General features: G+C 37.8%; 1 protein-coding gene across 1 annotated transcript; it reads left to right on the top strand.

The window, feature by feature from the left end:
- Positions 1-2,058: 2,058 nt before the first annotated feature.
- bspry (B-box and SPRY domain containing) lies at positions 2,059-11,872 on the top strand. The gene is made up of 6 exons (XM_036580206.1): positions 2,059-2,782; positions 4,551-4,649; positions 5,967-6,197; positions 7,131-7,156; positions 7,246-7,370; positions 10,286-11,872. The coding sequence occupies exons 1-6, from the start codon at positions 2,426-2,428 to the stop codon at positions 10,819-10,821; spliced, it is 1,374 nt and encodes a 457-aa protein (XP_036436099.1). The 5' UTR covers positions 2,059-2,425; the 3' UTR covers positions 10,822-11,872.
- The last annotated feature ends 987 nt before the right edge of the window (positions 11,873-12,859 follow it).

Raw genomic sequence — 12,859 nt, 5'->3', positions numbered from 1 at the left:
CTCTGCAAAGTTCAGGCACTAGATTTTGTAGCTTGCTCTTAAAAAGGGCTACTTTTGTGGAACTCTCCCAAAAAAGCTTCTGTTCATGGAGGTGGCATTTGAAAACAGATTTTGAAATTTGAAAACCCCAAGATTCAACTAAACTGTGCAGTTCTGAAACTGATCTTTGGGTTCCTCTTTGTCTCTCTTACCATCCTCCGCACTGTACATCGGGGCAGTACACTCATGTGTCCTCCTCCTGGCATATTTTCAACTGTTCCATGCTTTTTTCAAACTTTTTTTGTGTCTGTTGTTTTTGAAAGAATACAATATTCTCAAAGAAATGCTCTGGTATGAATGATTTCAACACTGTCAGAAATGAGAAGTCAATTTAAAATGCTAAGGTAAACTGATTACACAGCTTCTTGAATGATCTCAAATTCAGGATACCTGAGTGCACCAACTCAAACTTCTAAACACAGTCAAAAGTTTTCCAAGCTCTCTTTCTTAATTCTGTATCTATAAGTTAGTTAAACAAAATAGAATTTGTTTTTTTATTCAGTTTTCCCACTGGCTTGGGCTTCAAACTCATAATCTCCTGATGTTGGGATGAATTACCGGACATCTGCAGCACCATAGGTGCCATTGTGACCATGCTACTTTTTAAAGTTAAAACAACAAATATTTCCTACAGTATATTAAATGTTTACGGACATTAAAGTGAGTAACTTCAGGTGTTTCTGAGTGTGCAATGGACTAAGCCATCGCCCAGGAGATCATGAGCTTGAACCCCAGCAGTGCCATAGCCATTCATAAGTAAGTAGTTCTACAATTACAGACTGTAGTCCATCTGTTTCTCTGCATACTTTGTTAGCCCCCTTTTACCCTGTTCTTCAGTGGTCAGGACCCCCATGGACCCTCACAGAGCAGAGCAGAGCAGGTACTATTTGGGTGGTGGATCATGCTCACCACTGCAGTAACACTGATGTGGTGGTGGTGTGTTAGTGTGTGTTGCGCTGGTCTGAGTGGATCAGACACAGCAGTGCTGTTGGAGTTTTTAAACACCTCAATGTCACTGCTGGGCTGAGAATAGTCCATCAACCAAAAATATCCAGCTAACAGCATCCTGTGGGCAGCGTCCTGTGACCACTGATGAAGGACTAGAGAATGACCAACACAAACAGTGCAGCAGCAGATGAGCTATCGTCTCTGACTATACATCTACAAAGTGGACTGACAAGGTAAGAGTGTCTAATAGAGTGGACAGTGAGTGGACACAGTGTTTAAAAACTCCAGCAGCACTGCTGTGTCTGATCCACTTGTACCAGCACAACACACACTAACACACCACCACCATGTTAGTGTTACTGCAGTGCTGAGAATGATCCACCACCCCAATAGTACCTGCTCTGTGAGGGTCCATGGGGGTCCTGACCACTAAAGAACAGGGTAAAAGGGGGCTAACAAAGTATGCAGAGAAACAGATGGACTACAGTCTGTATTTGTAGAAAGTACAAAGTGCACCTATATAGCAGTATGCCTGATCGGTGTACACACACACACACACACACACACACACACACATGTATATACATATATAAAAAAATGGAGATACAAGGTTATGTATATATCGCTGCTGTCGGAACAAAACCTTGTATCTCCATTTTTGATCCACTCAGACCAGCGCAACACACACCAACACACCACCACCATGTCAGTGTTACTGCAGTGCTGAGCATGATCCACCACCTAAATTTTTTTTGTTTGTTTTTTTTACATAATTTAAAAATACCTGTTGGCCTTTATATTGTGTGTAACCAAAAGACCAAAAGAAACGACCCAAAATGACTTGTCTGGTTCCATTGACTTGCATTAAAAGTAAAGTAGGTTTTTTCTTTCTTCTGTCAAATTACCATTATGGCTATATATATATATATACATATATATATATATATATATATATATATATATATATATATACAGACTGTGTGTCATTATTTTAGAGTGTAGTATCACAATGAGCCTCCATCGAGTTGACCATTAACGTCAGCCTGCCATTACTTTCTCATTCCGCCTACTGCCAGACAAGTTCTGGATCTGGTGTGAATCTTTAGACGTGGAATGACTAACTTATAGCTGCTCACAGAACAATTCCGTTTTGTATTGTATGTGAAACTGACTCCCTGGCACGAGGCTCACCCTTTTTTCTGTAACAGCGTTCTTCTGGATTAAGCGTTCTTCTGGTAAAACTGGACACTCGACTTGGAGCTGGAGCTTCCGTGTTGTACACCTGTGACAGGTAGGCCCGGCCGCAGAACTGGATGCACCTGCAGCGCCGCGCAGCAAGCGAAACAGAGGAGCGCTCCGGCTAAAGGGGCCGAAAGAAGTGCCCTCTTTTCTACTGTAAAGGACTCCAAACTGTCATTTACAGTTCATCCTAGCAATCATGAGCACGGAATATGGACTTTGTGACTTGGCCGTAGTGTCGTTAAGGGACACAGAGCAGGAGAGTGACTCTGGTGTGCGGGGGGCTTCGGAGAGCAACAGCGAGTTTCAGGCTGACTCTTCTAAAGACCCCCGTTTAAGTGCGAGTACGTTTCGTTACTCAAACGGCACCGTGAAGACGGGCTCTTCGACGGATTCAGCCGCTTCGAGTGAAGTGAAACTGTGCCCCGTACATGAGTCGGAGTTGGACCGGTACTGTAGCACGGAGGGGAGACTCGTTTGCTCGATATGTGTCACTCAAGGCTCTTGTGAGGGTCACACAGTGACACAGCTGGCTGAACGAGCCACGGCGGTGAGGGTGAGTTATGGAGAGCTGGTTAGCTGCTGTTAAATGCGGATTAGCAAATGAACGCGTTCGTGCCTGAAACTCAAGTACATTTAACGTCAGAATATAGTAGCTCAACGACTGGCTTAAACTGATAAGCTAAGTGTGCTCTTTTCTGGTGGTATGTGCTCGAGTCTGTTAGTTTTTGTGCTGAAGTCTTCGAAAAACATCTTCATTTTGTTTGCATCCGGAGTTTGTTCTTCTTATTTGAACACTTTTTGTGTGGATTAAACACTATAGATGTACATTTTACACTTTTTGTGTTAATTCAACAATACAGGTGTAAATTTAACACTGGGGAATTTCAATGTTGACATTTGATAGCCATATTAGCATGGCGGCTTTTTAGCGGACTCGCACTCTCTTTAGTTAACCATCCACAAGTTCTTCAGAATTAGTGCTATTGATTTGTCTCAGACTTCTTTACAATGATAGTAATGTTCATAATGGTAAAATTGTGGTAAAAAAGTAAAAGAAAAAGAAGTTCTTTACATATTGTTGCCTTACAGTACACTACAAGTCGTAAGTTTACATGTTTTATATACATATTTAAACCTGGATTTTCACAATTCCTGACATTTAATCCTAGCACACCTTCCCTCTCTTGGGTCAATTAGGATCACTACTATATTTTAAGAATGTGAAATTTCAGAATAATACTAGAGACAATGATTTGTTTTAGCTTTTGTTTCTTTCCAATTTCTAATTTCCAGTGGCTCATAAGTTTAAATACACATGGTTAGTATTTGGTAGCATTGCTTTTAAATTGTTTAACTTGGGTCAAACGTTTTGGGTAGGCTTCTGTAAGCTTCTCACAATAAGTTGCTAGAATTTTGGCTCATTCCTCCTGACAGAACTGGTGTAACTGTTTCAGGTTTGTATGCCTCCTTGCTCACACAAGCTCTTTCAGTGCAATTTTTAATGGCGTCCTTTCAGGTTGTGTCAATAAAGGACACATTGTACTGTTTATATAGATACTGTTGTACCTGTTTCCTCCAGCGTCTTCACAAGGTCGTTTGCTGCTGTTCTTGGATTGATTTGTATTTTCCCAGCAAAGTATGTTCATCTCTAGGAGATCGAACACATCTTCTTCCTGAACGGCATGATGGCTGCGTGGTCTAAAGCCATGGCATTGTTCTCTGAAAATTTACAAGCTATTTAAAGGCACAGTCTTGGTGTATGTAAACGTCTGACCCAGTAGAATTTTAATATAGTGAATTAAAAGTGAAATAATTTGTTTGTAAACATTTATTGGAAAAATTGCTTGTGTCCTGTACAAAGTAGATATCCTGAACAACTTGTTAAAACTATAGTTTGTTGACATGGAATCTGTGGAGGGGATAAATATAAGCTTTAATGACTTCAGCCTAAGTGTATGTAAACTTATGACTTCAACTGTATATTAAATTTACATTTAAGGCCAAGACCTTGTCGTAAAACTATTGTAAAACTGTTTTTAAAAATGTTTCAGACATCACGCAACAACAACATATTCATAACCATTACTTGTAATAACTTTCTATGAGGTAGGTTTTAGAGGCACTAAACTTTTGGGATGTCTGGTTCCTGTCACCACTTTTGTGAACACTTCTGACTCTATAGAGTGGCACATTTTACATTGAATCACTCGGAATAACTTTATTTATATTTTAACAAGTTAATTATTAAAACTAGGTGGAATTCCTCTTTAATTTAAACCTGATGTGAGTAGGTTACTTATTACAAATGTTCTATCTTTCAGAACCAGTTGGTGGACATCTGTGAGAAAATGCAGCTGCAAGCCCTACGGATTGAACGCTTCATACAGCACACACTGAGTGCAAAAGAGAGAGCTGTGCAGGTGATTGGTGGGCTTACTTAAAGGCACACACCCCTTATCCCAAGGAGATTTTTGCTTCTCCTAAAAACAAAACAGCCTATTTATTCAACTTATCAAGGTCTTAAGAGTCACCTGATAAGCCAAATCAACACGTTAGTACGATAGGAGTATTAACTCCCTGAAAAGGTGCCTTCTCCCCCCACCTTTAACCAGTATACAGTCTGATACTAAAATATTGAGCACATATATTGTCGCTGCAAAATAAGTAAAATTGTATAGATTGAGGCAAATCTCATTTGGATTGTGTTCCATATACTGAATACAGTTTTATAAATGCCTTAAGTTTTAAGTACAGTTTTGCATTTCCTGCTCCAGCTCACCTGATTCAGCTCGTGAAAGGCTTGATAATTAGTTGATGAGTTAAATCTGGTCTGTTAGATTATTTGGCCCTCTGAGTCTTAATGCGTATAATAAACCTTATCATGTTATGTACCATGTTATGGGATAGCTGTGTGTAACCATACATAGCACTTGTGCCTTGAAAATCTTTTGTGAAGTTGTAAGCATATCCTGTGTGTTTCTGTCAATTTTATATAAATATACAGTACCTACAGTACTGTGCAAAATTATTGTCATTGTTATAGATTGTCATAATACGCTTTTCTAAAAATACTGGGCATATTGTCAATACTTCTAGAACACTGAAGAACTACATGTATCATAAAAAACATAGATTTAGACCAGTTATAGAGAGCCTGTTAACAACAGTCAATGCATAAACTGCATAGTAACAAGTAGCCAATTGTATGGTAGCCCATTATGCTGTTATCTTTTATTAATAATTAATTTTTTTACAATTTAGTTGATTTTTCCTTCTGTTCTGTTGAGCAATTGATGAGGTAAAATTCAGTTTATCATCAAATCATCACATTGTTTTTCATAACCTTTTTTTAATCCATAGAACTTGTAGTGATTACTGACGATAACAAATCCGTGGTGTATTATTATTATTTCTCACTAGTAATTTTAATTCTTTCTCAATAAATCTAAATATAATTAATAATAGAATTATTTACATAAGTAATCATGTAATTTTGTGATTCTATTTAAATAACTTAGTAAAATGATGCCAACAAACAAGGCCAATTAACAATGGTCAAATGTGTGCTGCTATGCTGGTGCATTTAAAATATTGTGAAACATATTGTGTATCCTGAAAATGTTTTCAAATATTATTATGTTATATTTTTTACCACTGTCCCCCTAAAATAATGCTTAGTGTTATAACAAACAACTGCCTATAATTGTTCATAAGACTGTAATGGCTGTGTGTTGCAGGTGGAGGCAAGCAGCGCGAGGGAGCGGGTGGTGGCTCAGGTGAACGCTGTGCGTGAGGCTTTGGAGGAAGAGGAGCAGCGTCTGCTGGAGGCTGTGCACAAGGAAGAAGAGCGTGTAGAGCAGTGTCTTCTCACCCAGCGGGCACACTGGAGCAAGGCGCTGGACACACTCTCAAATGCCCGCACCAGCCTGGTGCACACACTCACACACTCCACTGATGCCAGGCTTGTGGTGAGGGCAAGCAACAAAGCCTCAGTCAGCTTGATTGCAATAAACTATGGCTATCACTATTGATTATATTAGTAATGGAGTATAAGTAATAGGGTAATTATGCAGAGTCTAAATAAAGTAACTGTACATAATTTTTCAAAAATATCTTATTGGAAAGTTAGTGTTTAAAAGGGCCCATATAATGGAAAAAACAAAATTTTCTCGCTTTTTGAGATTTTTAATTAAGTACAGAAACAGTTAAAGTTTCTAAACATACCTTTCACTTCCCAATCCATTTAGTTCATAGATGGAAATTAATATCAAAAAACAGTCCACTTTGAATCTGTGATGTCACAAAAACCTTCACATTCACCTATATCCACTTATTCAACCTACAGCAGTTAAGTACTGCTCATTCATGCAGAAGTTATAAGGAGTGTTTCAGCCTGGACTGCTTTTCGAATGAGGCACAATACAGGACAGCGAATCAGAATAAAGCTTTTTTACATATATCGATCTTAAAGGCACAGTAATAAAAACAGCCTGTTTGATTCTAAGGAACAAGTTGGAAAATGGACCTATAAAATGAACTTCATCAATGTTTTTGGTTTATAAATCCACAAAAATGTTATAAATGGACCTCAGGGGGAAAATTATTATACAATAAAAAATTATAATATAGTCTAAGATATAAATGCCTGATATAGGAGGATATAATATTTAGTATATAGTCCTTAAAGACAGACTTTTAAAAAGACCAGTAAGAGAATTTAAAATATGCATTACTGTCATGCAAATTACCAGCTAATGCCCATTCATCAGGAAAGCAAATTTTAAATGGCATAGTTTTAATTGAGTTATTGTGACAGCCTTACAATATTCCGTAGTGTTCTGTAATAGTGGTAACAATACTGAATTGCATTGACCAATGTGTTTTTGATTCTCACTTTGCAGAGTTCCAACCAGGAAATATCAGACAGGTAATTTCTCAGATTTACATGCAACGCCACACAGATAAAGTCTATAAATCTGATTCACAAGTGTGTAAGTGTTTGTATGTGTGTGTCAGGATCGAGGAGGCTGAGGGTGTGGGGGATCCCAAAGATACAGAAAAGCTGAATCTGAACAGGGACTGCAGTAACAGTAAACTCATGTTGGGGCTGTGGGCTAGTGCTCTCCTGCTGGGACCATCTGGTCAGTACACACGCATACACAGCTGCCTAATTCTCCCCATTGTCCCATACAGAAAAATCAAATTTATTGTCATAGAGATATTCGTATTTGAATGACCAGGGAATGTTTTTCGTAGCTTAATGTCGACCCTGGCAAAAAATGAAATCTGGTAGGTTTCGTCGCTCAACATGCCCAAGAAGCGCTTACTTTTACAAGAAGTACCCATTTAACTGATATGCAAGTCACCCAGTCACAGGTGGCTGCTTCTACATGATGTGTAGGAGCAGACAAGAGTGAACATAATGCTTCAACAAAAACACTCACATGCAACAAGTGGAAAGCCCGTCAGTAAGCATGCAAGGATAGCTCATTTACTTGCTAATAAATGCTTTAAAGAAAATTCTTGATTAACTTTTAAAGATGGAATATGTGAAATTTCAGTTCAGCAGCAGTATTTTGTTTAAAAAGCTCAGAGCAGATCAGCTACTGGAGACCAGCCTGACTTAAGTTTGATAATGAAAAGTTTTTTTCCTTTTAGACTGATAAAAACTTCATGTACAGACTTCATGGAAGTTGGTACACATGGCAGTGTGGAAAACCAATAGGAGTGCACCTGACAGAGTTCCAGTAGTTGTGACATTCTTGATGTACAACAAATACAGAGGCTGATTTTAAAGCCGTTTTGCCCTTGCAAGTGATCACAAAAGGTGTTCTGAATTCAGGCTGGTCTTAAACGATTTTCTTCCCAGTATTCAAGCGGGTTTTGTGTAATTGAGTACCCCTCTTGTCTCTGGGGTGGCACCCTCAAGGTTACATCTCAGTACCTTTAGTCAGGGAACATAACTGTACCATAATCGAATGAAATTATATTTTCTAAGCTGTACTGACTCCACGTGCCCTGTCTTACCTCCAGGATTTTATTGTTCTGTTTTAAAACATTTGGTTGTGAAAAGCTATAAATATGTACTTTTCCACTGGGAAAAACGTCTTTAAGGTACGCAATTGGACCGTAAAACCACTGTTGTGCCTTTGAGGGTACATTTACATTGTTTGTACCTTGATGAACGAAAAATGTACCTGCACAATACCTTTGTTTCTAACAGTGTACTGTCCTATAAATATACATGTAATACTATAAATATTTATAATCAGCACCCTAGTAGTTGGAGGGGACACCAATTGTGTCTTGAACACATACATGACAAACTAATAAACGAGAGCTGAGCTGAATGGAAGGATAAAATTTATTTTATGCATATCAACAGTGTAAAAACAGAATAAAATACATTTATTTTGCATATTGGCTGCACACAAAAATAGCACAGCTGCTGTGCTGTTGTCTGTCTTGTTTATTTTGAGCTAAAATCTTTTGTTCATGAGAGATCCACGTTTCTAAGAGACAGGACCACTAGTCGAGATTCTAACATCCTCCTGAATAAAATATGTCATTAGCATTTTTATCAGCTAAGTAGTAAACTATCAAAATTGTCACATAAAATCAACCTACAGGGGGAGTAATTTTTACTGTTGGCCATTGTACACTTTTGAAGTTGGCCAATACTAAACGGCTGAATTTGAACAGCAAAGAATAAAATGTTTCTCTACATGGCTCCGTAAGTTATGAAATACCAGGAAACTTGGAATATTGTCTATTTGCAAGAGACTGATGTAACCTGGGTTATTTTTACGATTCATTTTATAGTATATAGAGGCTGCTGTAATCTTTACGCACAGTCTGTAAAATGTTACTGACAATGAAAGATTCAGATAGGACTAAAACTACAGAGATACTCTGGCAATAATTACATAACCTCAACCCAGTGTTAAACCGCCCAGAAGAAAGAAACATTCTAAATAAAATCTACTTAGAGTACTTTTGGATGAGTTGGAGTGGCGTTTGTGATCTAGAACTAATCTATTAACATCAGTATCAGGCCTCACTAATGTTCTTCAGGCTAAAGGCAATCAAATCATCACAACAATGTTCCAACATCTAGTCATTCCCAATACACATCAAAAGCATGCAGTTGTATGACTTGGTCTGAAGCGTTGCCTTCTGACAGCATACTTTAATCTTTCAAGAAATGTTTCATTTTTTCTGGTTTGCACTCTAATTTCTAATATATACCCTTCAACTACTAATCCAGTCATACATACAGTTGCAACTCCAGTATCTGACATACAAGGTACAACAGCAATGATATGTTCTCATACAGGCACACTGCTCTTGCAATCTCATTGTAATCAAAGGGCCAATATCATGGAAAACTGAATTTTCCTGGCTTATTTGAAACAGAAGAGTTTGATACAGTATTCTAATTTTGTTAAGGTTTCAAAATACAACAATTACTAGATTAGTTGGTTTGAATTGTTTCTGTCTTGAATTGCATTTGTTTGTCTTACAGACTGTAGTCCGCCTCCATCTCTGCATACAATGTTAGCCTCCTTTTACCCTGTTATTCAATGGTCAGGACCCCAACGGGACCACCACAGAACAAGTATTATAGCCGTGCTGAGAATGCTCCACCACCCAAATAATACCTGCTCTGTGGTGGTCCTGACCGTTGAAGAACAGAGTGAAAGGGGCTAACAAAGGAGGCGGAGAAACAGATGGACTACAGTCTGTTATTACAGAACTACAAAAGACAACTACATAATTAGTGGAGCTGAGAAAATGGACAATAAGTGAAGAAACAAGGAGATGGTTTTAATATTATGGCTCATGGGTGTATATCTATCTGTTGAGACTACGGCCCTGCCATTCATATTAAAATGATAAAAACTGCTTTTTGAATGAGGCAGAACAGAGCTCAGTTACATATATAAGTCTTAAAGGCTCAGTAACAAAAGCTGTCTGTTTGGAAAATGGTAAGGTAAAAATTAATTATGACTGTTTTTGTCTCTCCATACTTTTCCCCACATTGCTTCCTTTGTAGCTCATGGTCCAGCTCACCTGCACTTTGACGAATCCAGTGTCAGCCCTCTTCTCTCCCTCTCGTCTGACTGCCGCACACTCACCTTCCTTCCCAAACGCCAGCGCCAGGCACCCCCCAACAACCCAGAGCGCTTTGACAGTTGGCCCAACGCCATCTGCTCCCACTCCATCTCCTCAGGAACACACAGCTGGGTATTGGAGGTGGGCACCAGCGGTGCTTTTAAAGTGGGTGTCTGCTACTCCAGCATGCAGCGTAAAGGCCCAGGCAATGACAGCCGGCTGGGCTACAACACCAAGTCCTGGGTGTTTTCACACTATGATGGAGACTTCTCCTTCTGCCACAATGGGCGGAACGTGACTATAGCAGTGGTGAAGAGGCCCACCAGAGTGGGCCTGCTACTGGACTGTACCACACAGACTCTGCTATTCTATGATCCAGACGCTATGTCCGTGCTGCACACTGTCAGACAGGCTTTTACTGAGCCACTCCTGCCTGCTTGTGCCGTGGCTGATCAAAGCATCTCTATATTGCACTAAATGCAGCTGGTATTCTGAATGATTTAAGGTAGGAGATCCAAAATGCAGTGAATATGTAGCCTTAATACATAGAGAGTGTAGAATGTAGATATATATTGTCACTGTTGTAACAAAGCCTCATGTCTCCAATTGGTAACTTTATAAGAGAAGGAAAAACACATCCTTAACTTTACTAATGTAAATATAATAGGGTTTTATTCCAAGTAATTTTTGGAGCAGTTCTGTTGGTCCATTAATGTTGAAATTTTGACACAATTTAAAGGGCAGCTGGTGGTGTCAAACAGTGTGCAAAAAAGGTTACAAGTTTTTGATAATCCAAAGAAATGTGTGTGGAAAGTTATGTATAGTTAATATGAAGACAATGATTAGATATTGTTGGAGCTTTCTTCTGTATTCAGCTTACATTGTACACACTACTAATAATTAATATGATGTGTGATTATTACAATGTTTCTAATATTCCAACTGAATATTTTTGGATATATTTTTGTGTAATGTGTGTACTGTTGAAAGGGAATAGTTCAAAACAATCATATAGCTTATTTATGAAGGAGAAACGACACTAACCAGTGATTAAAAATTCAAATCTTCCAAAGTTGATCAAATTGAAGTGATTGATTTGTGCCAGATGTCTTTGTGTCCTAGTATTATGTAGCTTGTGTTTTATTTGGAATGATTTCTATGCAATGTTGTTCAGAATTTTAAAAAAAAATGTTTGCCATTTTATATTTATTACTTTATTCTAAAATGTTTAATGATTGTAGTGTTCTTTGCCACTTTAACATGCATATTTGATTTTAATTTTTTCTGTTTTGCGTTATGTTTAAGATGGATATTTAATTATAGGACATATATAAGATAGAATTATTTTATTATTTGCAATTAATTTTCTTGAAATGTTTTTAAAGTATCATCATTGCACATATTTACAAGGAAGATCAAAAATAAAAATTTTTCCACTAACGACTGCAGTAAGACAAAACCGCTTTAAGCTATTCTTCACAGAAATTCCTACATGAAATAAGACAAGGAATAAATGTTATATAGTCATGTCTCAGTCTCTGTCTTGGATGACTCACCCAGATATTCGTTGTAATGGTGCCTATTTGTCACGGTTTCACCTCTCCCTATAGCTTTTATTAGCATTTAGTGTTTACTGGTGTGTGGTGGGTGTGGTGTATATTACACATTCTTAAGATCACCTCAGTTGAGTTTCGACATGCTTGCATTATGAGGATAAAAAAATTCGTACTATTCCTGCATATCATAGTCCTGCATAGCAAAGGCTCACATTAAATTCAGTTTAATTTCATCTGCATTATTGAATGAAGTCATGTTTAAAATAACCATAACACATTACAGTACAATTATAAATGACATAAATTGTATATGTACATATAAATCAAATACATAATATCTACATAATGCATACAATACAGTGCAAAAGTCAGGGACCACCTGATTTTTTAATTCATATCAATATAGCCACTAAGCAGAGGTTATTCAGTGTCCAGCACCAAAATGTTTTTTCAGCATGTCCACCCTTTTTCCACACCTCCAAAATTCAGTCTTAGAAGTTAATTGCATTTTCTCCTTTTCACAATTCGAGTAATCCCAAACACATTCAGTGATGCTGAGGTATGGGCTCTGGAGTGGACAGTCCATTGAGAACACCAGCAGCTTCTTTGTTTGATTTGCAAAATTCCTATAGTCCTATTGTTTCATATAGATTTGTTCATTTTTGAACTACAGTTTTTGAAACTGATGTTTCTTTGACTTTCCCTTTCCTTACGCAACTGGATTATAACATACTTAATCTCATCAGAAAAATGAAGAAATTGTACTTAACGACTGTTTGAATGGAAATTTTATAAATGAAGGGTGATCTCTGACTTTTGCACAGTATTGTGCATATGTATATATATATCTGTTATTGAACTGTTGCTTTGGCCTGTAACTATACACTGACAAGCCACTTCATTAAGTACCTTGTATCTACACTTTACACTTAACCATGTAAGTGCATCTTGTAGTTCAA

Source organism: Colossoma macropomum, unplaced genomic scaffold (genome assembly GCF_904425465.1).
Source record: "Colossoma macropomum unplaced genomic scaffold, Colossoma_macropomum, whole genome shotgun sequence".
In the NCBI taxonomy this organism is placed as follows: domain Eukaryota; kingdom Metazoa; phylum Chordata; class Actinopteri; order Characiformes; family Serrasalmidae; genus Colossoma; species Colossoma macropomum.
This window is presented reverse-complemented; position numbering and strand designations above follow the sequence as displayed.

What these genes read in the sequence shown, in the direction of transcription:
- bspry (XM_036580206.1), top strand. Translation starts at nt 2,426, where the DNA reads ATGAGCACGGAATATGGACTTTGTGACTTGGCCGTAGTGTCGTTAAGG. An exon ending in AACGAGCCACGGCGGTGAGG is followed by an intron (nt 2,783 to 4,550) that starts GTGAGTTATGGA and finishes TCTATCTTTCAG; the next exon opens with AACCAGTTGGTGGACATCTG. An exon ending in AACCAGGAAATATCAGACAG is followed by an intron (nt 7,157 to 7,245) that starts GTAATTTCTCAG and finishes TGTGTGTGTCAG; the next exon opens with GATCGAGGAGGCTGAGGGTG.